This window comes from Lutzomyia longipalpis, chromosome 2 (assembly GCF_024334085.1).
Source record: "Lutzomyia longipalpis isolate SR_M1_2022 chromosome 2, ASM2433408v1".
In the NCBI taxonomy this organism is placed as follows: Eukaryota; Metazoa; Arthropoda; class Insecta; order Diptera; family Psychodidae; genus Lutzomyia; species Lutzomyia longipalpis.
Genome location: NC_074708.1, coordinates 21,509,427 through 21,535,506, shown reverse-complemented (window position 1 = coordinate 21,535,506; position 26,080 = coordinate 21,509,427). Strand labels below are relative to the sequence as shown.

Here is a 26,080-nt window from a genome sequence, read left to right as displayed (position 1 = left end):
AAGCATTTATTTTCCTTTTAATTTCAGATGATAATGATTCCAGAAATCTCGTACCTAACATAAAAGGTTAGTTAATTTTTTTTTTAATTTCTAACTTTTCAATCATAGAATTTATCCACTATAAGTTTTTACGATTTTATTTATAAAATAATGTGCAAAGTAGTAAAATAAATTTAACTTACTTTTATTTCAATCTACTGTTATATTCGACACATTTTTTTTTTATTATTTTAGTGAAATTGTAACAAAAAAAAAACTATTATTTCGTTCAGCACAGGAGACTTTTGCGACAAATAATTTATAGTTATCGTGTTTCAGTTGTGTTTTATACGCTGAATCCTATGTCCCTATATACTTTTGATATAAAATGAAAAGCTCACATCGATAAATTATAATGTATACTATGTATTTGCTTTTAGTTGCGGCACTATGAGTTATTTAACAGGATGAAGAAGAGAATTTTTTCATACTAAATAATCCACTTGTTTTTGTTTGAACAAACGTTGCTGCTTTGCGAAAAGCATCAACACTTGTTGCGTAAATACGGAGTAAAGGAGCTTTTTAGCTTTCTGCATAGCACACTGTGCATTGAATTAATAAATTCTATAAAATTGTAGAAAAGTAATGCTCACAAACTAATTACTTTAACTTGAAATTATTGTATTTTACAATAGTTTTCTCGAGTTTATCTTAAAAAAAGTAGGATATTATTAAAAAAAAAAGCTTTTCACTAAAATTAAACTTAACATCACATTTTAAAAGCTTTTTGCAAAATTATTTATTTTTAAATTAAATTTAAAAAAGATCATTCAAATGATTTTTCAAGCACGTTTTCCAGAGGAAATTGGTTTAAAAAATTGCAATTATTTGAAAGTGCTTGCATTTTTATGGAAATTCTCGTTGAAAATATTATTAGTGAGTGTGCTCTTGTGCTCCTACATATAAATCGGTTAAGAGAACAAAATTGAAATTCACAAAGCTTACTGGTCGTGTAGTGAATTCTCCTATACATATGTATACACAACTATTTGAAAAACATAAATTCGTTATACATAACACAGTTCTTTTTTTCATGCCAGATGAGGGTAAGCTATGGATGGTATGAATTAAGGGAGATTCTCTGTGAACAAATTATTGTGCCAATTTGCTCAGAAGAATCGCAGAAAGTGCAATTAAAAAGCTATTAACTGATATTTTGCAGTCATTTGGGTGCATTCTCAGCAATTATCAAACCAAAATGACAAATTGCGCTGTACCCCGAAAGCAATTTTTGTTATCTGCTTTTTTTTAAACCATTTATTTCTATACGGACATGGTGATAAATAATGCAGCAATGCTACAAAATTCCAATGAATCCCACAAAATAAATGTCATGCAAAGAATATGAATTAAAATGGTACAAAAAATGGAAGGAAACTTAAAGTTACCTCAAGTTCATCAAAGGGGATGGTATTGGTAAAATTATTATGAAATTAAAAAAAAAAAAAACTTTTGAAGTTCAGTTATGTCAGTTTTGTGTAAACTACTGGCATAAAAAAATGAATAAACATTGTGAAAATTTAATCAAACAGTGAGATACTTTTTGTTTATTTTTAGAGTTATTACAAAGTTTAATTAATCTGACTAAAAGGGTAGACAAAGAAAATTTTATGAAATTCAATTCTCCTTATTTCCATTATATTTGCATAGAAACATAATTATTTAATGTTTATTACAGTGAAATTTTCCTGCTTTTCAAATATTAAAAACAATTTTAATAATTAAATTACATTTAAATTGAAATTGATCATCAATAGATCCAATTGACTTTATGCACCGTCACCATAGAATTCTACTTCAGCTTGAAAATTTCGCTTTGGAAAAGCGGAGAGCTAGACAGTTTTCTATATGAGTGACTGCACAGTGTATTGTTGATTTTCCACTCTGCAGACATCACAGTAAATATTCTGCACATACGGTTAGTTACAAAACATCCTACATACACAGGACCAACCGTACCCACTTTATATGTGAATTGAATGTCACCCACCAACATGATGGAATGTGTTAGGGTTGCTGTTGAACTTGGTTGTGCGGGGGGAGAAACATTTTCATTTCAATCGACATTACCATCTCGACCATAAACAAGTTGGTTGGAAATTACCTTTGCGTGCACGAGTGTGTGCGGATTTTCGGGAGGGTGATATAGGCGCATGTGAATTTCGTGGTTATCACATAACTAGTGCTGAATTGTTTTGATTTCAATTAACATTCGCTATTCTAATGGGTTCTTGTACCAATATTAAATTACATGATTCGCCCTTAATTTATGTTATATTACATACGCTATTGTGAGTGCTGAACGATGTTTACGGCAACGAGGTTGGGAATTTAACACGCTCATAGATACAGCCACGTCAAATATTTCCCACCCAAAATATTCATCATATTTTCTCGTGGCACTTTCACGCATTCATTGGATTTTCCTTGTTTTGCCGTCAGAAATGGCTTACCGCCCTTAAATTCTCATTAAGAGTGTCATGCAATTAATATACGAAAAGTAATTTGGAAATGTAGGACGAATTCATTTTAATAGTTTTAGTTGGTCTATTTATTTCTAGAGTGATGTGAAAACTTACACAAAAAATAAACTCAAATTATTTTTAGTTTATTTTAGAAATCAGAAAACAAATCCCCAAGATTTTGATGCTTTTCATGTAACATGACTCTTTTCTAATACTAGAGGATTGATATTGTAACGGCTGGGGGTGTTTTTCAGAGGGCGACCGAAGGAGATTGAGAACACTGACTTTCCACGGTACACAATTACATTTATTCCGTCTATTGCACATAAAGTTTGTCGCCCGGTGTATTTGTGGCGATTACAATAACGCGATCGCTTGAAGAGCGAGAGAGAGAGCACTGTGTCGTCATCACTACGGTGTGGCATTTCCGGGAGGATGAATGGTAATTCCCGCGAAGGAAGGGAAGCTCCTGCTTCCCTCGGATGGCATAAGGCGTGACCCGATGAAGGGTGAAAGCCGAAAGTGCCACCAAAAGGACGTCCTCATCGACGAGGCTGGAGGCACTCCACGTGGCGGCCAGAGATTGTCCGGAAAGGCGGCCTGAGGGCCTCGGTGGGGAGACATTCCCCAATGGCAGGGCCCCACGGGTCTCTTGTGGTAATGGGGCGCACATCAGTAGCGTGGGCGTTAGCGGTTGGGCTAGAACGTGGGCATGCTGAGGCGCCAAGGGCCACGTGGCAGTTCTCAATGGGCAAGTGGCGTCGAGGGGCGTCTGGAGGTGCCGGGGGATGCCTGTAGAGTTTCCTCACAATGCGTAGCTTCCTTGAGGGTAGTTCCGGAAGGTCCTTGCTCACTTCACGTAGAATATTTGCTCACTCACTTTGCTCGCGTGCGCGCGTTATGATAGACCAAGGCAGACTCTCTTATTCGATTCGTGTTCTTTTCTCTTGGCTCTCATGAACCGTACGGCAATCCGGTTCTGCAACTTTCGTGATGATTTGCTACTCACTCTCCAAAAGTGGCGCTCGTAACAATATCAAAGCTTTCATCCTAACTTAAAACTACATTTAATTAGTTTTCAATTAATCCATATTTCAGTTATAGTATCGATTTATCATTATATAAAAAAGGGGAAAATAATTAATGGAAATTAGTTGAAATTTGGAAAATTTTGGAAATGTTTTATGTTACTTACCAATTTGTCAAAAAGCTCCAGGTTTTGGTAGTATTAATCAACAGGCCATGCCTAAGTTAGCTGTCAAAATTGTCAAAATATTCATAAAGGAAATTCTGATAAATGAACACTTCTAGTTGCACCGTAACATAAACGGAAATAACTTAATAATTCTTCCGGGAATTTTCAGCAAAAATTTCTACTCTTAACAAAAAAGATAACATTAGTCAGGTTAAATCTAATAGAACTTAAAGGAGTTTATTCAAGCCAGTATGAAAGATGATCCTCTATCGCAGAACAATTTTAACCCATTCCATCTTGTAGAGAATCAAAAAACATTGAAGAATCGCGAGAGAAACTCCCCAAAATCCACTGGGATCACATCGAAAAGTGCAAATAAAAATTGCCAAAAAAATCAAATATTGCGACGCCATTTGACGTTTTTATCACTATAAAAAATGTTTGAAAATTTTTTTGTAGACTTGTCGCTCAATTTCCGTGGAGTTTTTTTCTAGTCAAAATAAATGTTTATTATTTCGTTTCTGGAGTGATTTCTACATCTGAATCTGTGAAATCTTCTGCTCCTTGGAAGTCTGTGCATCTAATGATACTCTCAAAGCACTGAGAAAACAAACTCTTTGGGAGTTTATTGCTGTGAATAATTTCATGAGACTTCCGGATGTCTTTCTTGATAATCTCCACGGTGTGGAGGGATTTGGAGATTATGTCCAGGAATTGGAGACTTACTTGTGGTGTTTCAGCCTCCTTGAGAGCGGATGCAACAAGGAGGAGGGCATAGAATCTCTGTTCACTGCCCATTGATTCAATTTCAATGCGTCGGAGCAAATCTTTCGCTTCCGGAAGTCCCAATTTCTACAGCAAAACCTCATGGGAATTCTGCAGAAAAGATCTCTGAGAGGCAAAATGAAAGTTGAGAATCACTTTTGTCAGCTCCAGGAAGTCATTGCTCTTGGGAAAGATTAATTGGAAGACGGTGATGAAGATTTTGTGGACTTGCTCAGTGTTCCAATCTCAGAAGGAGACTTTCAGGAGCAATATCAGAAATGTCTTCCGTGCTGGTCATGATTTGCTTGATGACTCCGTCGAATGTTTCCGGATACTGACTACTATATTGATTTCTACATCTGAATCAGGTATATTGCTCTGGATGGGATTCAACTCGGTAATATTTGCTTAAATTCTCACTGCCAAAGAGGCCCAAGAAATGTAAAAAGTTTTGTTTTGATTCGCAAGGGGTTGGTTCTATCAACCTCCCTCAGCTTCATTTCGCAGTGGATCACCTGATTCGGATGTAGAAATTACTCCAGAAACGAAAAAAATAAACATTTATTTCGACTAGAAAAAAACTCCACGGAAAATGAACGACAAGTCTACAAAAAAGTTTTGAAACATTTTTTATAGTGATAAAAACGTCAAATGGCGTCGCAATATTTGAATTTTATTGCAATTTTTTTGCACTTTTCGATGTGATCCCAGTGGATTTTTGGGGAGTTTCTCTCGCGATTCTTCAATGTTTTTTGATCCACTACAAGATGGAATGGGTTAAAATTGTTCTGCGATAGAGGCTCATCTTTCATACTGGTCTGAATAAACTTCTTTATAAGCAAATTTTTTTAAAAGCTTTTTTTAATAATATTGTTACGGCGATGCCGAACAATGCTCTCAAAAACCCCCAAAAATGCTTAATTTTTACCTCCCAATTATTTTTGAATACCCCCTAATACGTCATAAATAAATTCCCTCCTCTTGCGGGGAATTTTTCTAATAAATTTCCATAAAGGAATCAGATTCTGGAATCAAGAATCTGATCCCCAAAAAATGACATGCCCCTTGGCCGCATTCCTCTAAATGACGCACCCCTAGCGTCAAAAAGGATGATGCAATCGCCCTTGGGGGCCTATATAAGCAGTGTGCACGCTCAGTCGGCACGCATTCAGCGGTGCGCCGCTTAAGAGGAAGGACCTCCAAAAGGACATCCCACCTCAGAGCTCTGGCTTTTTAGCCTCATTAAAAGAGCCATCTTTAACTATCGCCACAAGAGCGACCAACTTTAACAGCCGCCCAAGAGCGAGCCATCTTTAACTATCGCCACAAGAGCGACCAACTTTAACAGCCGCCAAGGAGCGAGCTATCTTTCTATAAGCCTCTCATAGAGGAAGCTCCCACTCCAGTAGTGGTTGAGGTGACATCTTGCATAGAGACGCTCACAAAAGATTTGGGACTTTCTTCAGAGTTCCAGAACTAGCTCCAGGTCAAATTGTTCTGAGTGCCACAAGCACCAGAATCTCGCAACAGCCACCGAGGTTGGCATCCAGTGCTGCCTCGAGGGGTTTGAGTCGCTAATCTCACCCCAGTAGTCACAACCACATTTAGCACTTCAAAGTGCTCCCATAAAGTGGCTATTTGACCTGGGCTCGCTGAAGAATTAGAGAGGAAGTACAAAGAAGAAGAAGGACGCCGCGGCAGAGACATCATCCATTGAGTCTGCAGCTACCCAGCCTGCCGCAGAGCCAACCCCCAAGAAGTAGAAGGACGAGAAGTGAATTCATCCAGCGCAGCCAGAAGCCGCTACCATCATTGATAAGGGCAAGAAGCCCAAAAACCCAATTTTATAAGACCCCCGAAGAAACAATAAAACCACTATTTGAATTTTCGAATTAATCCCTCATCTTTTCATTGGTTCCTCCCAAGGTCGGAAGTCTTGGCAGAACCTTCAGCACCAGAGCTTTCCGCGGCTTTAAGCCCCGCCGCAACAATATGGAAAACTGTGAAATATTAAAAAAAAAAATCGAAAATTGTAACTTCCAAATTTTCCATTTTTTTTATCATGGAGTTACTAAATAAACCCTAAAATAAACCTTTTATTACCAATATTTTTGTGCCCAGAATTTTTCTCAAATTCTCCGAGGACCTACCCAGTGAACATTAAGTTCATGAGAAAGATGGACCAATTGACCGGTCGTCTCAGTATACGTGTTGTTTATTTTTAGAAAAAGCTACATCTCAAAAGGAGAGGCATGCGAGAAACTGTGCAAAAGCAAAGGAAAACTGCTTGAGGGTTCCTTTCCACTCTATATGAGATTCTTCTCATGTTCTCGCATAACAAATATTTATTGTTCGACAAAGGAATCATTCCTTGGAATTTCCACAGGGCTAGTGCATTTACATCTTCCCAACCCACCCACACCCCTTTCCTTTGACCCCAAACCGTCCCAAACCACTTTCATTTGGAACATGATTGGAATTTCAAATACCTGCTAATGAGAGAATCAATAGAGTACAATTATTACTATGCACTCTCTAATTTTCACCACACCATATTGATATACATTTGAATGCATTTCCCATGTAAATGTCATCATTAGGTTACATTAATTAATTCCATTTGTAAATAATATTAAATTGCATTAATACAAAATCAAATATGGGTAGGTACTGTGACAATGAGTGTGTGAAGATAATTCATTGCAATATAAACAGTTGGTATATATTACGTACATATGGATATTTAATAGGAATTGCATAAATTTAATTTTGTCTCTTAATACGACGAATAATTTGTATATGGTGTAATTAACTTAATTTATATGTTTAACAAAAATTTATGATACCTCAATAATATTTATTAAACAATTACATAGCTGTATAGATTTGTTTTCCAAAGACCTAAGGGTGGTTTGGGATTAATAAAAAAATATATTTGCTTTATAAAAAGAATCGTCATATGTTCTTAAACACACCTAATAATTAAAATATGACCATAAAGTCCTTATACTCAACCTCTCGTAAACACAGAGAAAAAGTTTTTTTTTTAGTAATTTTATTCGTACATCTTTTGTAAAATGTTCAACCCTATTTTGTAAAGTTTAATGGTTTTTGTCTGTTCTATATGGCTTATGAACTTAATGTCTTTGTGGTATTTCTACGGTTTCCACACTGATTTTTCCTTTCTTTCTCATCAACCTCTTTTGGGGCACTCAGTTCAACCATTTTGGAGCACGAAAGCTATAAAAAAGGTATGACTACACAGCAAGAAAAAAAAAAGAAAGAGCTAAAACAAATTTTATAGACATTCCGAATATATCCTACACATTGTCCACCCCACTAATCCATGTACATTGCTCCGAGGTAATTTATTCATCTAACCGTGCAATCACCCCAATTGTTCTCTACTCTACCTTTGGGTTGGGGGTAGATTGACTTTGTGGGAGAATTGCTTTTGGGGGAAAAGAAAAAAAAACAGATAAAATAGCGAATTTAATTGACAAAATTTAGTACCCAAAAAAAGGCGAGGCAAAACATTTTTCCTTTTCATTTCACTTCCTGCCTCATTATCCCGCCTCGTAAAATTTGCCAATGGCATCGAACGAAAATGCGAAAATTCCCATAAATCTCCAAGAAAAACCCCCCGTCTCAAACGCACCACCGCATCCACGTGGAAGTAAAATATCATTTTGTGAGGGTGGAATTTTCAACTTTAATCATGATGTACTGCCGTCTAACTATTTAGAATTCAATGTGAAAACATTAATTTGTGCTCTCATGGGAGAATATTTGCGTGATTTAATCTTTTATTTATGTGGCACAGTGCCAAAGATGCCAAAAGGAGTGTTTCCTCTATTGAGGGGAAGGTGGTCGCAATCATAAATACATACATATGTAGTAATAAATAACCATTAATAACAGAGAGGAGAAAAATTATTTCGCATGAATAAGCATTTGGAGAGAAAAATTCTCCATGTATTGCTATTTGATGGCATTTCCTACGATTTTAAGCTATAAATGTCCAGTCAGTGTGCAAAGGGTGCAGTCATGCACATTTTTTGGGAGAATAGTTTTCCAATGATTTCATTAAATTAGAAAAATGATTAAATCTATTTTATCAATATTTACAATTTTGTTTGACCTGGGACATCAATATATTCGCTCATTTCACATGCATAGATATTTTAAATATGATTTCCTCTCGTAAAAAAAGTTACATAGGTATATAGGTTTATTGAGCTTTCATGTTTATTGACATATACCTAATAGAGCTATAAAATATTCAAACCATCAACTGGATTAACTGTGATAAGCGGTATTTTGTGTACTCTACTGGCGCATGTCAAACCTTTCAAATTGCAAAACTAAATGTTATAACAAGATAGATGGAAGTATTGCAAATTACAAATACACTTGAAAAAGCTTTTAAATAAATAGATTATATATCACTCTGAATAGGCCAGATTTTGCAAAATATGTTTCATGCAAATAAGTAGATTATCTGACGCCCCAAAAAAGTAAAGTTCAAATGATATGTATCAAAAAATTTTAGTGAAAAAAATATATCAAGAAAATTTTCCATTTAATATTCAACTGTGAAAGTTTATTCTGTGGCGAGGGCTTGGCTTTTTTTGTCATTCTTTCATTTCCAACTTTGATTCATTCATATCCACCCGGCCACAATTCAGGCCGGGGAATTTTGGGCATGCCACGCATATCCTCGTGAATATAGAATTAGTTTGAAATCCTCATGGGAAAGGGAACAAATTGAACTGAATGTGACTAGAGAGCTTTCATTAAATTTATATTCAGATTTATCATGCATTGGCACCAATATCGCTAGGCGACCTCCCAAATCGCATACCCACTTGCACACATCACTGCTCTATATATTTACTCACCTATATTGCAAAACATTGTGTACATTATACTTTAATACAAAAGCTCCGTGGGTATTTATGAATGAAATTTTATATTTGAACACTCATCGAGGCTCAATGTATATATGTGTACATTTGCAAATGGTCGAATTTATGAATTTACAAATAGCTTTTATTCAAATTAATCAACGAAGAGGAAGAGAGTGTGTATTTTGTTTTCACAAATATTCATATTCCACGCATAGTTAGTCTCATGTTTTTCATATTAAATGGAGGTTTGTATATACAAATTTGCATTTACATACAAGTTTTGCGGATAAATATCGGTTAATATTGCAGGTGAACAATAAAAGCTTTCGCGGGGGAGGCATTGTTATATAGCATTTATGGGGTAAACAATTCTCACAGGGCCCTGTGAAACAAATCACCCAAATGCTTTAGTATTAATAGTTGGGTGTGTGTTCTTGTTTATTTTTCAATTCCGCTACTTTTTGTTATTGTGCATTTGCGAGCTACAAGGAAAGAATAATTCATGAGGGTTTTCCTCTGCTCTAAAAATTGATTGAAAACAAAATTTTGCAAATTTTCTAGAAAAAAATGATAAAATATATCCCTTTAAAGCTCAACTGTTGAGCTTAAATATTTCGCCGGAAAAGCGTGTCAGATTATGCAAAATCGTAGAGAACTGAAATATGGGGCGTGACAGAAAATCCTTCCATTATATCTCTGCTACCAAACCACCACAACGTATACATCTTAATGTAAATAACTCCCTCTGTGAGTAAAAAAAACCTCTTCATTCTTTCGTCAACTCTGTGCGGTGGTTGGTGCTAATTGAAAAACGCTCTGAAAACAGAAAATTTGCATAGATTTTATTGGGCTCATTGCGGCTTTGTTCCACGTTAATTGAATTTATGTTAAAATACGATTAGAGAAAATTTTATCTTTTGGACACTAACACAATAAATTTTTGGGGACCAGAGCAGATTCCAAAAAGATAAATAATATTTCTGTTGGGGTGAAACCAGGCGCTCTGTAAGTAAATGTAGGAAGAAAGCACCCCAAGAGTACATACAGCAGGAGCTTCTTTGGCACCAGCTGACTCCCTCATTTCCCTCATCTGTCGTAATTTATGCATAGAGCCGAGTTAATTTGAAAACTCACTGCTGAAGCTCCGGAGATTTATGTCTCGAGAATTTGCACTTAGCAACTCATTTATACTCCAAGGTGTGCAAATTCCCCATCCTGTTTATTTTGCAACTTTGTGAATTTTCACAACCAGGCAATAAAGTAATTTTTTTATCTCAATTGATTAAAAAATAAAGTACCTACCTATATATAAAATTAAAGTATATATAAAAACAGGGGGTATCCGACTCTTGCCACTCACGGTGCACGTCATGCCACTTTTTCATTGCCACTCTTGCCACTTTTGCCACTCGCGGTGCAGTCTCGCGGTACATTCTGGGCATAGTCGGTTACCCCCTGTATAAAAATAAAGACCCCTCGCACATGGCTTCATTTTGCTCCCAATGTAATACCGTCAGTGAGTGGCCAGATAAATGTGGGTTCGCGGATGAAGCCAAATGCAGTTAAATGCATAAGTTTTAATTAAATTTGTCAATTTTCTGAATTATTCATTAACTGTAAACACCATATATCGAGGGCTGCATTGTAAAACCGGCTAAGTCGGTATGAGCTCCGAACCGACTTAGCCGGTTTTACAATGCAGCCCTCGATATATGGTTCTTGCAAGCTGGGAAAATTCACCCATTCAGCAGTAATTGAAATCACCAAAAGAAAATTGGGACACTGAAAAATTCAACAGAGGATTAAATGGATGGAGTTTTTGAATGATACGGTTAAATAAACTAACCATTGAGCTCCCCTCTTGGCAAGGATATTTAATTAAAATCTTCTTTAATGAACACTTTGAAGAATAAATCGTGAAAATTCCAATAAGATTTGCAGTGTATTTGGAAATCATTGCAACCTCCATCTGAATTGCTATATAATGTAGTGGAAATCGTGGTACGAAAGCTTTTTGTAAATATACCAATGAAATCTAAAGCGTGAAAATTTAATTGTAAATGGGGAAAAATTTACAAAGAAGAAAAGTCAATAGACGAGAGAAATTAAAGAACATCTATTGAGCTTTTCAGTGCGAGATTCTTTTCTTGAACTAGATTGTTCTAGAGTATGAAATTGCAAGATAGAGCCAATATTTTCTCGATTGTTTTTGTTTTTTTTTCTATTATTTATCTAATGCGTTATTATTTAACCCTTTAACGTCCAACGTGAAACATAAAAACATTGAAACATGCGCTCTTTTATCGCGATTTTTATTCTATGAATTTTTTTAGAGGACTTTTCTCACTCAGAACGTCTTCTTTGACCCCTTATGCGTGAATTTGATGCATTTGCAACATGGAAAAACAATTACATTAATAAATAATTGAAAAAGTAAAATGTTTCACGTTTGGGTCAGCGTATGACCCAAAAAACCTTAAAGGGTTAATGTATCAACCTGTGGCGGCATTCAATAGAAAATACCAGCAAATAAATGTTCCGAAAAGTTGTTAGCAAAAGCTCATGACAGTGTTCTCGATGGAAGAGGGAAGTGAACAATGCGATATTATGTGCGGATGGGGAAGAAAAATTACAAGGAAATTTACTACAATTGAACCATTCGGCATCCTTGGTTGCGCCACAATTGACTACGGGTAGCGCCTGTGTGGCCCCTTTGGCAAATAAAGTAGCTTGTGGTCGGAGAGCAGGTGGGCGCAAATTTGCCATACTACATCCGATAAGCATTCCATTTGTGAGTATTTGCGTGCGGAGGCGCAGCAGTAATTGGCAGGAGGTAAAAAGGGCACCCACATGGGCATTTGAATTAATGATAATCTCCGCTCTAGCAAAATCAATTTTCCTCCAGAGTGGAAATTGTGCTGGGAAACTTGTTGAATGTCATCCTTTTTCGAGACAACGGCGTAATGAAATCACGTGGAAATTGTGGAAATATGGGTGGTTGTATATATAGCTTGGATTTGGCGAAGAGATGCCTGAAGGCATTTCCACATTTTCCCAAAATTCTGCAGAAATTGGTTTATTTGATAAGTAACGTGATAAACTAGTCCTGTTACGTAGGTATACTTAAATGGTTAAACGGCAGGAATAAAATAATTTAAAGAAATTAGAAGACGAATAATAAGAATTACGTGTCATGAGTGGGGAAACTTTTGGCGTTTTTTTATGATTAAGGGTAAATGTCAAAAATGCCCCACTCTGCCCTATGTAAAAATTAATTTCTGAATGTAGAAGAAAAGGAAAAATAATTTCCTTAGGAGAAGACAAATTTTTCGCATGGTGTTCCAAATTAAATTCAATACAAATTATCTTCAGACGGTGGAAAAGCTCCGTTGGCGTGTCACAGCGTAAGACGATGAATTATATGGAGGCCTGAAAGGTCGTACCTATACCGGGTTGTTGGGTAACCTTTTAAGAAAGAAGCTAAAGTGAAAGAAAGTCTCACAGGAAATACGGAAAAAACGTGATTGCCATTTAAGGGATGGTCACGTTATTTTGGAAACTCGGGGACTTTTAAGAGCGATTTTCAAGCCAATTTTTAAACCAAAATTTTGAAATCTGCTTGCACTCTTGTTAAATGGCCAAATACTGATAAGAATTCAGTATTTTTGATTTAGAAAATAAATTTTTGTGCTCAAAAAATTTATTTGAAATTCTCACATTTTGGCCATTTTGTTCCTGTAGAGTTTCCAAAATAACGTGACCATCCCTTATTACTGAAATGTGAGATGTGAGGTACTTTTTTTACATTGAAATACGCTGTACCTCCCACTATATATGTATATAGGTATGTGTAAAAATCAATTCGAAGCCCCGAAGCACTATATTCCACTATCTCTAGGCTATTCTACCATCTGGCCTGACTTTGCTCCCGAAAATCGGGGTGGGAACTTTCGTGCAAAGTGGCAGGTGGGAAATGAGTTCATAAATAAATGCTGGAAAACTATCTTCAACTTGCCACACAGTGTGGGTGAAGTCTTTCGAGTTGATTTCATTTATATGCACCCACTCACCAACTTAAAATTTGTACATAGCATGGATTTCGCGTGGTGGAAACTACTCCATCAGATAATTTGCACTTTGAGCATGCTTCAGGTGAAACCAAGAAATTAATATCACTCATTTGCACCACTCCTGGAAAGGATTTATTTACTACATATATGATATATGTACATATGTATACCGCGGTATTCAAAGCCTCAGCTTGAATGATGAATTAAGCACTTCTTACAATCGAACAGGAAGCGTTTATGCTGCCTTTTCGTGTAAGGAAATAAAGGAGACCTATTAAAAACATACCTTGTTCGATTTTAATTTCGAATTTGTGCAATTAAAATTAATTACTTTATCAAATCATCACAATTTATATTTAGTTTTATTAGCTTGAAATTAAAAAATCAAATCAAGATTAAATATTTAATCTTATTAACTAGCTTGAAAAATTTCCACACATGCCACGTTTTTTTATAAATAAAACTAATCAAACAATAAATAAAGAAAAAGTCTTTCCTTAAATCAAGATGAACTTTTTCTCTTCCTCCCATTCAGAGCTTATTAGTAATGATTACTATACCACTATTTACTAATTATACTATTAATAATAATGGATTAATTGATAGTCATACTTTCAATGACAATAAAGATACCTAGCAATATATTCAATGCAATGTGAAATTTAATATGCTCAAGAAATTTTCCAAAGAATCTTATAAATTCAAATATTTCATTCGTATCCTGTAACAGAAACTGCTTTACTCACCTGTCTCTTTCGATATAATTTGACGTGACATTTTTGACTACTGACTGTATATCAATTGACTCTAAAAATATTTACAGTGTATATTCCATAAAAGCTCGTCATACCTGTTGATTGTGAATACTAAAAGCTCAGGAAGGGGAAATATTGATATCTATAAATTAAGCTCAGTGAGTCTTTGATAAAATGTGCCTCGGCTTAAGGCTATTCCGGAGCTAGTCCGAAAATATCCTTTTTTAGCTGAGACCCAAGGATATTCAGGATAACGATTGATTGCTTCTATCCACTTTTTGAAGGTGTCGCTAGTAGTTCCATTATGCTATAATGCATTCACAAAAAAATATTAAAAATTATTTTTTCCCTAATGCATATCCTTTCGTGGCAAAAAAGGATATTTTTTACCATGAAGTCCACTTGAATGAGCGAGGAAGTTCTCCTCTATGTATGAGTATAGTTGTTCAGGTAATACTATTAACTTTCACTTGGTTCCATAAAGCGTGCATTCTGAATGGGGAGAAAAAAGTCCTTTCACTGTGAATTCCACAGGATATCCCAGAGCGATTGTTTTGGTTTGGGAAAAGTTTGGATTTTTAATCTGGTACTGTGTCGCATTTTCACCGTCATGCCCCAGATCCATGTTTGAGTAGCAAACAATATACACAGCATCAACATACACACAAAAAAGTGATATGCAATTACAATATGCAAATCCCGACTGAATTATTCATCCGTGCCAAGTCTGTGCGAAAATTGCTATATTCACCCATTTTCCTTGTCCGCGGATATCGCAATACATCAACCAATCTTATAAATTAAGCTGCAACACAAAGCTACTCACATCATCACAGGAGTCTTCCTCACAAGGGCGTCAGCACAAAAAAAACTCATAAACTTTTTGGGGAGCTTTTCATATAGGACCTTAACGTGGATTGTAACAGATAATTATTCCTTTTTCTTAGTTTAAATTTACAGAATTAGATTTCATTCTTAAATATCCCTTTAGATGATAAAAGCATGTATTCTCAAAGTACCTTCAATAACTCACCGATGAAATATTAGTGCTAATGTTTCATGCATTTACAAAGATTATTATTATGGTGACGCCATTGTTTTCATTCTTAAGCAAATATTTACCTTTGCATCATCGATTCTACATAAAGTCCTTTTCTGTTCTCGATTTAAAATGCAGAATTTGTTGTTTCACGCAAAAATATAATAAATAAGATATACATATAGGGTGACGAAAAAATTTCAATTGTAATAAATGGACGTACACTGTTCCTCAAATATACAGATCATTTTAAAAGTTGCCCCAACAGACTTTTGGAGTAACTCCGTAGAAGGATTTTTCCTCCTTGCAAGGAAAGGATATAGTGTATGACTGATGTTAGTATATTGCAGAGAAGTCTCTTTGCATTTTCCTCGAAGAAATAAAGAAAGAAGACTGTTTCCGTGACATCACAATAATTCGTCCGAGTGAGGGTGAATAATGTGTTGGAAGTTAAATGAATATACGAATTGTCTGCTGGTAGATTCTGGCTTTGGTGGAGTGCATGAATCCACAAGTAGTGACTATATAAGATACGTGATAAAATGAAGGAAATATTGCCGTTCGTATTATTAGTTCTTGCACTGTGCTCTCCAACTATTTCTTTTTTGGTGAAAGTTGACAACATATGACTCCTGCGTGAGGAGTCTGGTGGTGCCTTAATGAAATTGTTGTGTGCCATCCTTCGTCTTCATTGGTCACTCTAGTAGATCCCTTTTTGGATTGAAATATTACAAAGAGCGACAGCTTTAACTTACAACTTTAACTTCTAGCAGTGAAGTTTTCGGCAGTCTCCCAAGCATCTCTATGTAGTACTTTTCTTATGTGAATTATGCATGAGGAAGGGATCAACCCCCCTAATTGATGCACCAAGCAGATTCTTCCCTCTTTTGGTTAGTTCACCACCCTCTCGAAAATTCCACAATTTCGATGCATTTATTTTGACAAAGTGCGAACAGCACGTGTGGAAAATCGATTGAACCATCTCTCTGCGGTTTATATATATATCTCTGTGAGGTTGTGTTCGCGCATGACACTCAAAGTTTATTGTTGTGCAGAAAGTGATTGTCAACTGAGCAGTGATAAAACTGTCCAATTTCACCCAATAAATCACTCATAAAACACTCCAAAGCATTCGAGTAGCCAGTTTATATAGAAAACTGAAAAGTTTATAATTTTGATAAAAGGACACAACTGGAAAATTCAAAAAGCATTAAACAATAATTTTCCTTTTCTATTGTTGCAATATGACTAGCACGGATGTTGCAATGACCCTCAATTATATCTATAGTTTTGACTACAATAGATAGGTACCAATTTTAGTTGCACTATTTCAACTCATATGTTAAATAATGAGATTTGAAATTATATTGTTAAGATTTTAAAACTAGTTAAATAGGTATACAGATTTTTTTCTCGCATGCTTATTAATAAACAGAAACTCAAATTTTCCCTCAATAATGGTTTAAAAAATCAAAACCTAATAATAAATGCCTTTTTCAAAATAAACGGTTTAATTTGTGTCCAAATTTTGTAGAGAAAAATAGAAATTCGATTAAAAAAAACCATTGAAAAGAAATTAATATTTGTATATCTGGCAACATCATGATTTTCAACGTGAAATGCATGAAAATATGAAATTTGAATAAATTAAATTGAATTAATAAAATTTATTCTTTTTACCACATATGTATATATTTTATCAAAAGGCAGAAATCAATAAACTATAACGAATATATAGAGATTGGATCAATAATGCCGAAGCTTCCAAAAGGGAGCTTTTGCATGTTGTCCCAATAAAAAGGATAATACGCTCTGCGTAATCCCTCGAGTTATTTAAAAATATCGCACACAAATGGTGTGATATTCCCTACCTCGCAATGGTAAACGTCTGGACTTTTTATACCACATAAGGCGTGCTATTTGAATGGAATTCACGTTTTCACGTGGTATGATAAGATTATGCAAAGTGATACGATTCAAATAGGCGGATATTTATTTGATACAAAATACCCAACATGTAATTTGCACACCTTGTATCTTTTTTATCACCCTTCGGTGAGGAAAATGCCTGAAAAAACTTAACTTTTTCTTCGACCAAATCAATCATGGTATTTGCATGGAATTTTATATGATATTGTAAGGGTAAATTGGAAGTTCGATGTGTTGTATTTAATTTATCTTTTTCTTCATTATCCTTATTCAATACACAAGTTGAATCCAGCCAGAAAAAAAAGTTAAGTCAGTCCGTGAGAAACTGACTCCCTGACTGAGTCCTATGTAAAGTTTACTCATTGAATTAACCTGCAAATGGACAATGTAAATACTTATGCTCATCACGTAAAAGGGAAGCAAGCTTTAATATTTGGTGCAAAGAACAACAATTGAGGGAAAAACTTTCTAGTGAGAGAGCTCTTCTTCTATATCGCATCACACACACGATGAATCTCCAACTTTATTAAATATCCACTTGTGCCAAATGCTCGAAGTAATGACAGAGTGGCAAAAAAAGCAAGTTGTTGAATGGGTACTCATGAATGCGACATACTCTTCCTAATTATGTTACAAAAGGTGTGCTAATCTTGAAGGGTGAAAAGGCACTTTTATGCGGGAGGAGAGATTACATACACGATTTTTGCTTCAGAGAGAAAATGCTGCAAAGTTTTTTTCCTTTCTCCTTTCACTCAGCTACTTCACTCTCTAGTCAGATAAGTCTCATATTCATTGGATTGGATTTACCTGGCAGTTTATGCTTTTAACTAAATGCACATTTCACCTAGTTTTGTCGAATGTTGCAGAGATATGGAACTTTTCTCATTGATAATCCTATATTTAATAATATAGTCCACGCATTTATAAAATATGAATTAAAAGAAAAAAAAGAATATAACAATTTTATAAATTACTTTAACTTAATTTCTTTGGGTTTTTTTTTCAAAGAAGCTTAAATCTCAAAAAAAAATTTTCCATGATTTTTTTTAGATGAACGAATTTGCGTGACAAGCAAAAAGAGGACGCCCCAAGATGTCCAACAGTCACTCCGGAACGATTGGGCGAAACCGCGGGGTCGCATTTGGCAGTAGTCAAATGAGGCGCCAACGGTCAGTGGAATGGACGCACGAGCGGGGTGGCTACAGTAGTAGCGAGGAGGATGATCGCCTGGCCAGAAACTCCATTGGTCCAACAGTTGACAGCAACTTCCTTGCCACACTCATAGCACAAACTCAGCAATTGCGAAGTAAGTAGAATAATTTGTGCAAACTCCCGCATGTCACTTTGCTATAATTAGCCCTCCCAACGGACTAAGACATCACCTCACATACTGGCATGTCCCCAAAATATATCCCCTAATTGACACGCGAAGTTAAGATTGTGGGTGCCTATGGTGTGCTATAGGGCAAGTCACAAATTGGATACAACATCCCGAAGATATTGTATTACACGGTGTCATATCGACCTTTCCCGATGGGCGCGTGGTAATTTATAAATTATTCGTGTGTATGATGGCTGGGACAGGACGTGGGTCTCGCATCTCCCTACGAGACACCCCATGTTTAACCCAGATTTGCTGTATCTCTCCGCATAGCCTTTTAATGGGGTTGCTGGGAGGAAGTAAATGTGTCAGATGGCATGATTAATCGCGTATTGGGGTTAGATTTGTGTAGCGAGAACATTTTAGGGGGGTAAGTTCTAAAGTGGTTTCAGTCTCTTTAGTCTGGGAGTCTAGACTCTTATTTACGTGATGTGTGGAACTGCAGAATAATGCGAAGATGCTTCGCTGTGTGGAAATGGATTTTCCTTTTTCACCCCAACTCCTATGTACATATATGTATGTATGTATCCATCGACCTAAAATAACTCAACAGCACGCTGATTTTCGCTAAACCACAGACTATATATAGGAAAAATATCGACATCTTTGCAACTTTCACCGGAGACAAGTGGGATGTTTCTCAGAGGAAAATCACACCCTTCTTCTCGATTACAAGGAAAAAATGTTGCGCGTTGGTGAAATTTGCGAAAATTCTTCGACATTCGTGCTTAATGTAGCGATTTTTATGCAAAATTAACTATAAAAGTTTAAGGGGTATACTTAATGAAATATTGACTCTTCCTGCTTAATTATTCTCAAAATGGCTTTACATTGCACCATGAATTTATACTCCACCAGGAAATACTTTCCATAAATACAAGCCTTTCATGAGATTCTTTAGATACTTTTGCAACACATTAAACTGCAATCCCACATAGACACACATCCGATAGAGTTGATTGCAAATAATTAAGATTGTGATTGGATTTAAGGTATTTCTCTTTCCTTAATGGATGGGGATGTTTGAAAGCTTCACATTCATGAAATTCTATTGAAAATTCTTCTCTCTAAAACTTGTTTACATTTAGATCCCGAGAGAAATGTTTCAAGATTTATGCAAAATTTTTGTCAGAATATTTCATTTAATATTGCAAGAAAAAATAATTGTCAAACTTCAAAACAAACATCTAAATGTAAACTAATTACATACGCATGAGGATTTGAAAATATGTACTGGGGTTCATTTGGAAACTTAAAAATCTCTAATCTAGAGACGTTTCAATTTTCACCTACAACTAAATTGATAGTTTAATGTTGGCATGGAAGAAATAGTGGGTGCTCTTTTGATGGGCATCCATTGAGCTGGCATCTCTATCTTCTATTTATATAATAAAGAAAGGTCTGTTTGTTGGTAATCTTCGTGTTTGTACAGCTATACAAATCTACACCGTTTGACCGATCGCGATGAAATTTGGTACAGACGCTCCTTATATCAGGCGGTTTCGAGTGGCCGTATCCATTTTCCCCCCAAAGCCCCCCTTCAGGTAGCCCCCATATAAATCTCATGCATTTTTTGCGAATTTTTGAATTTGGCGCCCGAAATGTTGTATGAAAATGATTTCTTTTCTTTGCAAATTTTTTTCCGGGATTAATAAGTGGCCCAAATCTACGAGGGCGAGGTAAATTGGAGCGAAGCGACAATTTACCTCGTTGGTATATATGTTATAGTTACATTCATCGCGCCACCTATGCACGTAATACGCAATAAAGTAAATATGTATGTATATAGTAGAGTCATTTACTTTACTGTTGCAACTCTCTTTAATGTCTTATATTGAAGGGTGAGGGGGCGTGATGGCATGCAGACGAACACTTAATTGTAATCGTTGGGGGGTATGGGTGGCCAAGTGTGATATGGGATTGTGTAGAAGAGCAATTAAACTTTCCTGTTACTGGTCGCTGGGGCGGTTGGTTGGTGGTTGGTAGCCTGGTGGGTTAGTACAAGAGCCCTGTGTGTGTGTGTGCGCCTATATAGATCCGCGAGGCGAGTTTCTAAATTGAAATTTATTGTTATGTGATTTTAAGCCTTGTGGATATTGCAGTCAGGGTGTATATAGTGTTACTTCATTTTATGGTTCTTTGTGGTACTGTTTGCTTTTATAACATACCCAACCACCAGTGGTAGTCTTGGCCACACTTTTGCCTCTCCCATCGACACACCATCTCATATAAAATAGATAAAACACTAAATGATTTTTAATTAAATTTCAAGCCAAAACCCTCCTCGTCGATGGATGCACAAATTAATTTGCTCATAAACATCATCCCCGAAAAATCGAACTTCAACCTCATGCTTGTATGGGATGTGATGTGATGCTAACAAACACCCTCAAATTCAAATTTGTTTGCTCATTTTTAATTGGCACCTTACCCATCATTAATTGTAGACTCATCTCCGTATTGCGAAAACTCTTCACATTCAATTGCAAACTTCTCCCGTTTCAGACATAAATTTTATGTACCATCATCCATCTATTCGGTTGGGATGCCTTGATTCCCCGCTCAAGTCGACCTTACTTCAAATTATATACGGATGCTATTATTAATTAATCAAAATACGAATCCCAGTCACTTTCCACGGCACAACACACATATAGTCACCCACCCATTCCCTTTACTTTATCTGTGAATAACCCACCCACCTCCAGGAGACTTTCTCTTGCACAGTCACGGCTGGAGAATATCCTATATCAGACCGTAATTAGTACTGTTGGAAAGTCTTGCAGAAAGTTTAAATGATTCTCGAGATCATTTCAACTGATTTGTCAGTTCTATACAGTCAACTTTCCCAATCAATATCATACACTCCTTCACAATTTTGTGATGAAAAATCATGTTTCGATCTTGTGATTTGTCATGTAAATCTAAAATTTTAATTCCGAAATATTTTGTTACTAACACGAAAGAAAGAGATTAGGTACCCAATTAATTGATTTGTTTGGAAAATGGAAAATTATTAAAATGCGAATATCTGTAATATTTTATGAATATTTTAGAACATTACATTTGTTTTTATTTATTAATTTTTTTTTAATATTTGACAAAAATTTTAATAAATAAATAAAGAAACAAATAGCCTAAAATGTTATTTTTGAATAATATTGTCGATTAGAAATTATTTACAAAAATAGAAAATACCAATTGAGAATTGAAATAAATGTTTAATTTTTTTCTTATAAAAATTCATGCAAAAGTTGCTCAAAAAATTCTGCAGTTTTGCGTAAATACTGGACTACCCCTTAATTTGTTTCCAGTAATCCTCAATATCATAAAAGAAGTAGAATGAGTAACTTTCTGATATAAAGGTTAAACAGGGGAATTGAACTTTTATTCACTGTGATGAAAAATTGAACCAAAATAATCTCTCTAAACTCATTAGCATCATGTCAGACTGCCGGGCCATTACCCTTGACATTAGCATACTGTCTTTGACCTGAACCATAAAATTTCCATGTCGAGTTCAAGATGAAAATCTAAATAATATGCGAAAATTCATTACTTATTCATCCTTCTCGGAGTTCTGGAAAAATGTAATGAATATTCTAAAGTTCTATCATTAAAATAGGCACAAGTGGGTGCTTTTTTTTCAACGTACATAACATATTTTTTACATCATTAAAAGCCACATTGAATTGTCATTGAATTCAAATATAAATTAAATATCCGAAATGAGTATGAATTACTTTTTTTCACGCCAAACAAAAGGTTTTAGTGGTCAAATTATATACATTTATTGCAGATGCATTGTGCATTTTTTTACATCAAATTTGCACAAAAGATAATAAGGGGAATTAATGAGAGGGAAAAAATTGTAGCTATGTATTTTATTATAACAAAAAATTATGCTGTACATTATATGAGAGATTTCCTCTATACGCATTTCGGTCTCCAGAATAATTTATCATTTCCGTATTTTCACTGACAATTGACAAATGATACAGGGAATATTCATAACTTTCTGGTAAACCAGGCGAAAAATGGGAAATAAAATGTAAAATGAATGGTAAGGAGGAAGAAACTTTTACCGTCCTGGTGCTCTGGGGCACAGAGTGGTAGTTTACTTTTTTTTCTGCCGGGCGGCGGGAGGAAAAATTGTTGGAATACTCACCCACATCCCCCATTCGGTGCTAAACCCAAACGTGGCCCTCTACACCGAGAACAAATCACAAAATAGAAATTCAATGAGGGGGAGATTCTTGCTCTGACTTTCTTGGCAATGTGTACATGTACACCGAATTGAGTTGTTGTGGATGCCGACTTTTCTCCCTGATGGACGACTATGGTCGATGGAATTGTTGTTGGAGTGCCAGAGGGAAAGTTTTCTGAAAAATTGTTAAGCATTTAGAAACATAATCTGCATAAGCCCATTGAAATTCCTATTCCATCTTCCAACCCGCATTTTATATGTACGAAACACATACCTATTTTTTCCAGCTTTTGAGCTCAAGCCTCCCCCAACCTTCGGTATGATTCCAATGGGCTTGTTTCAGAATTCTTCGCAGTTAGTTCTGAACAAGAGACAAAGCTATTTTGACAGAAGTTTGAAATTTTGCGCAATTACATAGAACATTTTTCGAATAGCGTCGAGGTTGAAGAGATTATTTTCCACATAAATGACATATGGCATATTTTGTGTTTTGTATATACCTCTGCGGCATGATTTTGTGTGCATCCCAGAAATTCCTTTGAATGTACGTTCAAGTTAACAAGGAAGCCTTTTCTTGGAAAATGTTTGTTCCTCGTTAACGAAGTTTTCATCAAATCCCACCCACACCAAAATCTTCATTTTCGATTAACCAATCATATTCTCATAAACTATACCCAAACTCCACAATATTAACACACATACGACTACACATTAATTATGTATAGCAATCTTGGTATAATTCCTGCATTTATATAATATCTACCATATACATAGGTACCCAGTTTCTTCGTCCATCCTTTCTTATTAGTTTAAATTTATGGACGAAATAGTAATCATACGAAAGACCCCGTTTAATATGTGATAATCGCTTAATCTTCAACAATATTTGCAGTTTATGTAAGGGACGATTAACTTTGGAATATGGTGATTGTTGGGATTTACGAAGCTTTTGTTTATGTTGTCCTCAAAATTAATCATGCGTGCATGAGAATGGTTCGGGAAAAAAATCCGTAAATTTACATGAAAACCCTGTGGAAGCTTTTCTGGATGCAAGCGGAAACTGCATGCTATCAATTTTAACAATGCACCATGCTATCTCTTGTAAGGGTAGTATTTTTCACTAATTTATAGCTGATACCTACATACTTTACAATATTATGCACTTAATAGTGGTGCTCTAGAATATGTTTTCATGCAACTTTAAAATTGTTTTAAAAAAAACTCTCAACATACAATTCGGAAACGTATCGAATTAAATAAATTTATGAATAAAAACGCATAAAATTAGAATTTGAAATAGGTAATTAATTTCAAACGAATTTTTCCTTGAGATAAGATAAATAAGATTTGAATTTGAAAAGAAAACGTTACAGAATTGTTAAATATTCTTCAAAATGATTCAAAGAAAACTCTTCATTTATATCATGTTTGCAAGAGTAATTTGTATATTGCAAATACCTGAATTAATTGGTATGAGTCGTTTCGTAATAAGGGATTGAAATTAAATTTGTTTGAACACTGAGTGGTATGTATATAGTTCCTATTTGTTCATAAGTGCACCCACTCTTGAATATTTGTGTTCAATTATAATGCACTCAACTCACTTAGAATACACATGACTTCCTTCCCTCATGGCTACCACAGTCTTTTGATTTCACTATATAACCAAAATGCATGCCATCAATTGCACGCCGACCGTGATGCTAGCGGGGGTGTAGTCTGTGTGTACCACGGAATGTCAGAAAGATGAGCCCTCTCGTATGGAGCCGCGTCTTGTGTACATTGCCATTACGGCTATTGAAGCTCTGTCCGGCAGTCCATATTGTGGGTTGAGCATTCACATGGTAAAAGGGAGTATGAGGGGGTGGAGCACGTAGAATGAGCTCCCAGAGCGCACCACATAGCAAGGGGGATTCCGAAGTATTTCAGCAACCCATACAGAATCTCTCCACGATGTACGAACGGCGGATTCATCGTGCCGACATCACTAACCCCTATGAAATTACCTGATTAAACTTTCATATTCAATCTTGACTTTGTATACCCGAGAGACCCTCGGAAAATATCTCTTATCCTTAATTGTATTTCAAGAATTTTCCTTCAAGCGCGAATGCTACAAGGCAAGATGGATGGGATGCTGTGCACGGGGTGCGGGTTGTGTTCAAAATGTGAACTCAATGGCATCCTCAGGAGCAATAACCCATTGAGTTTGCTGTGTAATTTATTCCCAAAATCAAAGCGGTAGGCAGTAAACTTTAAATATAATGTACGATGAGAAATTTATAGGAAAATATATACTGTGGGAGTTTGTTTAGACTGTGTGCGCTCATGCTTATGTTGAATAAAAATTAAGACGCTCATTTACGTCATTTACCGTAGGTGGATTACGTTAATTTTTTTGTTTTGGAAAGTACGATGTGAATGACCTTTGGTATTACCTTTTAATCAAATTTTCTTTGTATATTTTCTACGAATTATTTTTTTTCTTTTAATTTTTTTTATTACGAATTTTTTTAAAAATGGGCATGTAAACATGGGTTTACGCGAAACCAAAAACAACCCTAAAGTACATGAAAAATGCACAAAAGTGAGAAAAGTCGATACAAATAAATTCTCTTTCATTTTATATGACTTCGTAGGTTGATACGAAAATATAGTGCTGAAGCCTCAACGGGACAATAGTGTTGTGAAAAAAATCCTATGTACATTGATGTTGTGCTTTGTGGGTATATTTGAAAGTTGATTCGAAATGAATTCATGATGGAGTCAGTGAAGCCTACAGTTTTCATCAAATAATCTGTAATTGAATCTTTCTGAAGCACCATTTGGATGGGATATTTGTTCTGTGGGAGCCCATCAACAGAATTGGTCCAGCCCCAGCAATACAATTAAATCTCATCACTGTCCGAATATTAAATTTAATTGAAACGTTTATAGTGAAATAAACTATATACATAGATTTGAGTGTTTCATTGTTTTATCAAATTAAGTGTTGGTTATTTCACAAATTTATGCTTTGTTTATTTAATTACGTGCACATTGTGCGTTTAATAAATATCAGTTTCCCCAGTTTCCCCTTCATTCACATCCCCATATAAACTTGACCACACTATTGGATTATCTTGAGCTGTTGCCCCACACTTTCCGACATTCAGTTATCTTTCATAGCTTTCACTACTTTCCCATGTCTTTTTGGCACAACTTTTCCAATTACACAGCAAAACTCCCGGTACGGTCGCACCCTAACACCGGAAAAACAGCTCACAAGGGTAAAACTCCTGTTTTCGATCCGTCTACATTTTCATTTGGCACGGGGAATTCTTAA

At 35.6% G+C, this 26,080-nt stretch overlaps 1 protein-coding gene and 1 long non-coding RNA gene across 3 annotated transcripts in view; one reads left to right on the top strand and one right to left on the bottom strand.

The window, feature by feature from the left end:
• Window positions 1–26,080, top strand: part of LOC129789527 (teneurin-a) — a 383,778-nt gene that overhangs the window by 119,069 nt on the left and 238,629 nt on the right. The window contains exons 1-2 of one of the 2 annotated variants that reach the window (XM_055826354.1): window positions 31–66; window positions 18,218–18,473. In XM_055826354.1, the coding sequence (XP_055682329.1) occupies window positions 18,260–18,473 (214 nt within the window). In that variant the 5' untranslated portion in view covers window positions 31–66; window positions 18,218–18,259. Of the gene's footprint in view, window positions 1–30; window positions 67–18,217; window positions 18,474–26,080 lie in introns of those variants that run through there. The other variant, XM_055826353.1, reaches the window with a different exon arrangement.
• Window positions 2,790–3,880, bottom strand: LOC129789538 (uncharacterized). The gene is made up of 2 exons (XR_008750470.1): window positions 3,700–3,880; window positions 2,790–3,565 (listed from the first exon to the last, which is right to left on the bottom strand). It is a non-coding gene; the product is annotated as an uncharacterized LOC129789538 (long non-coding RNA).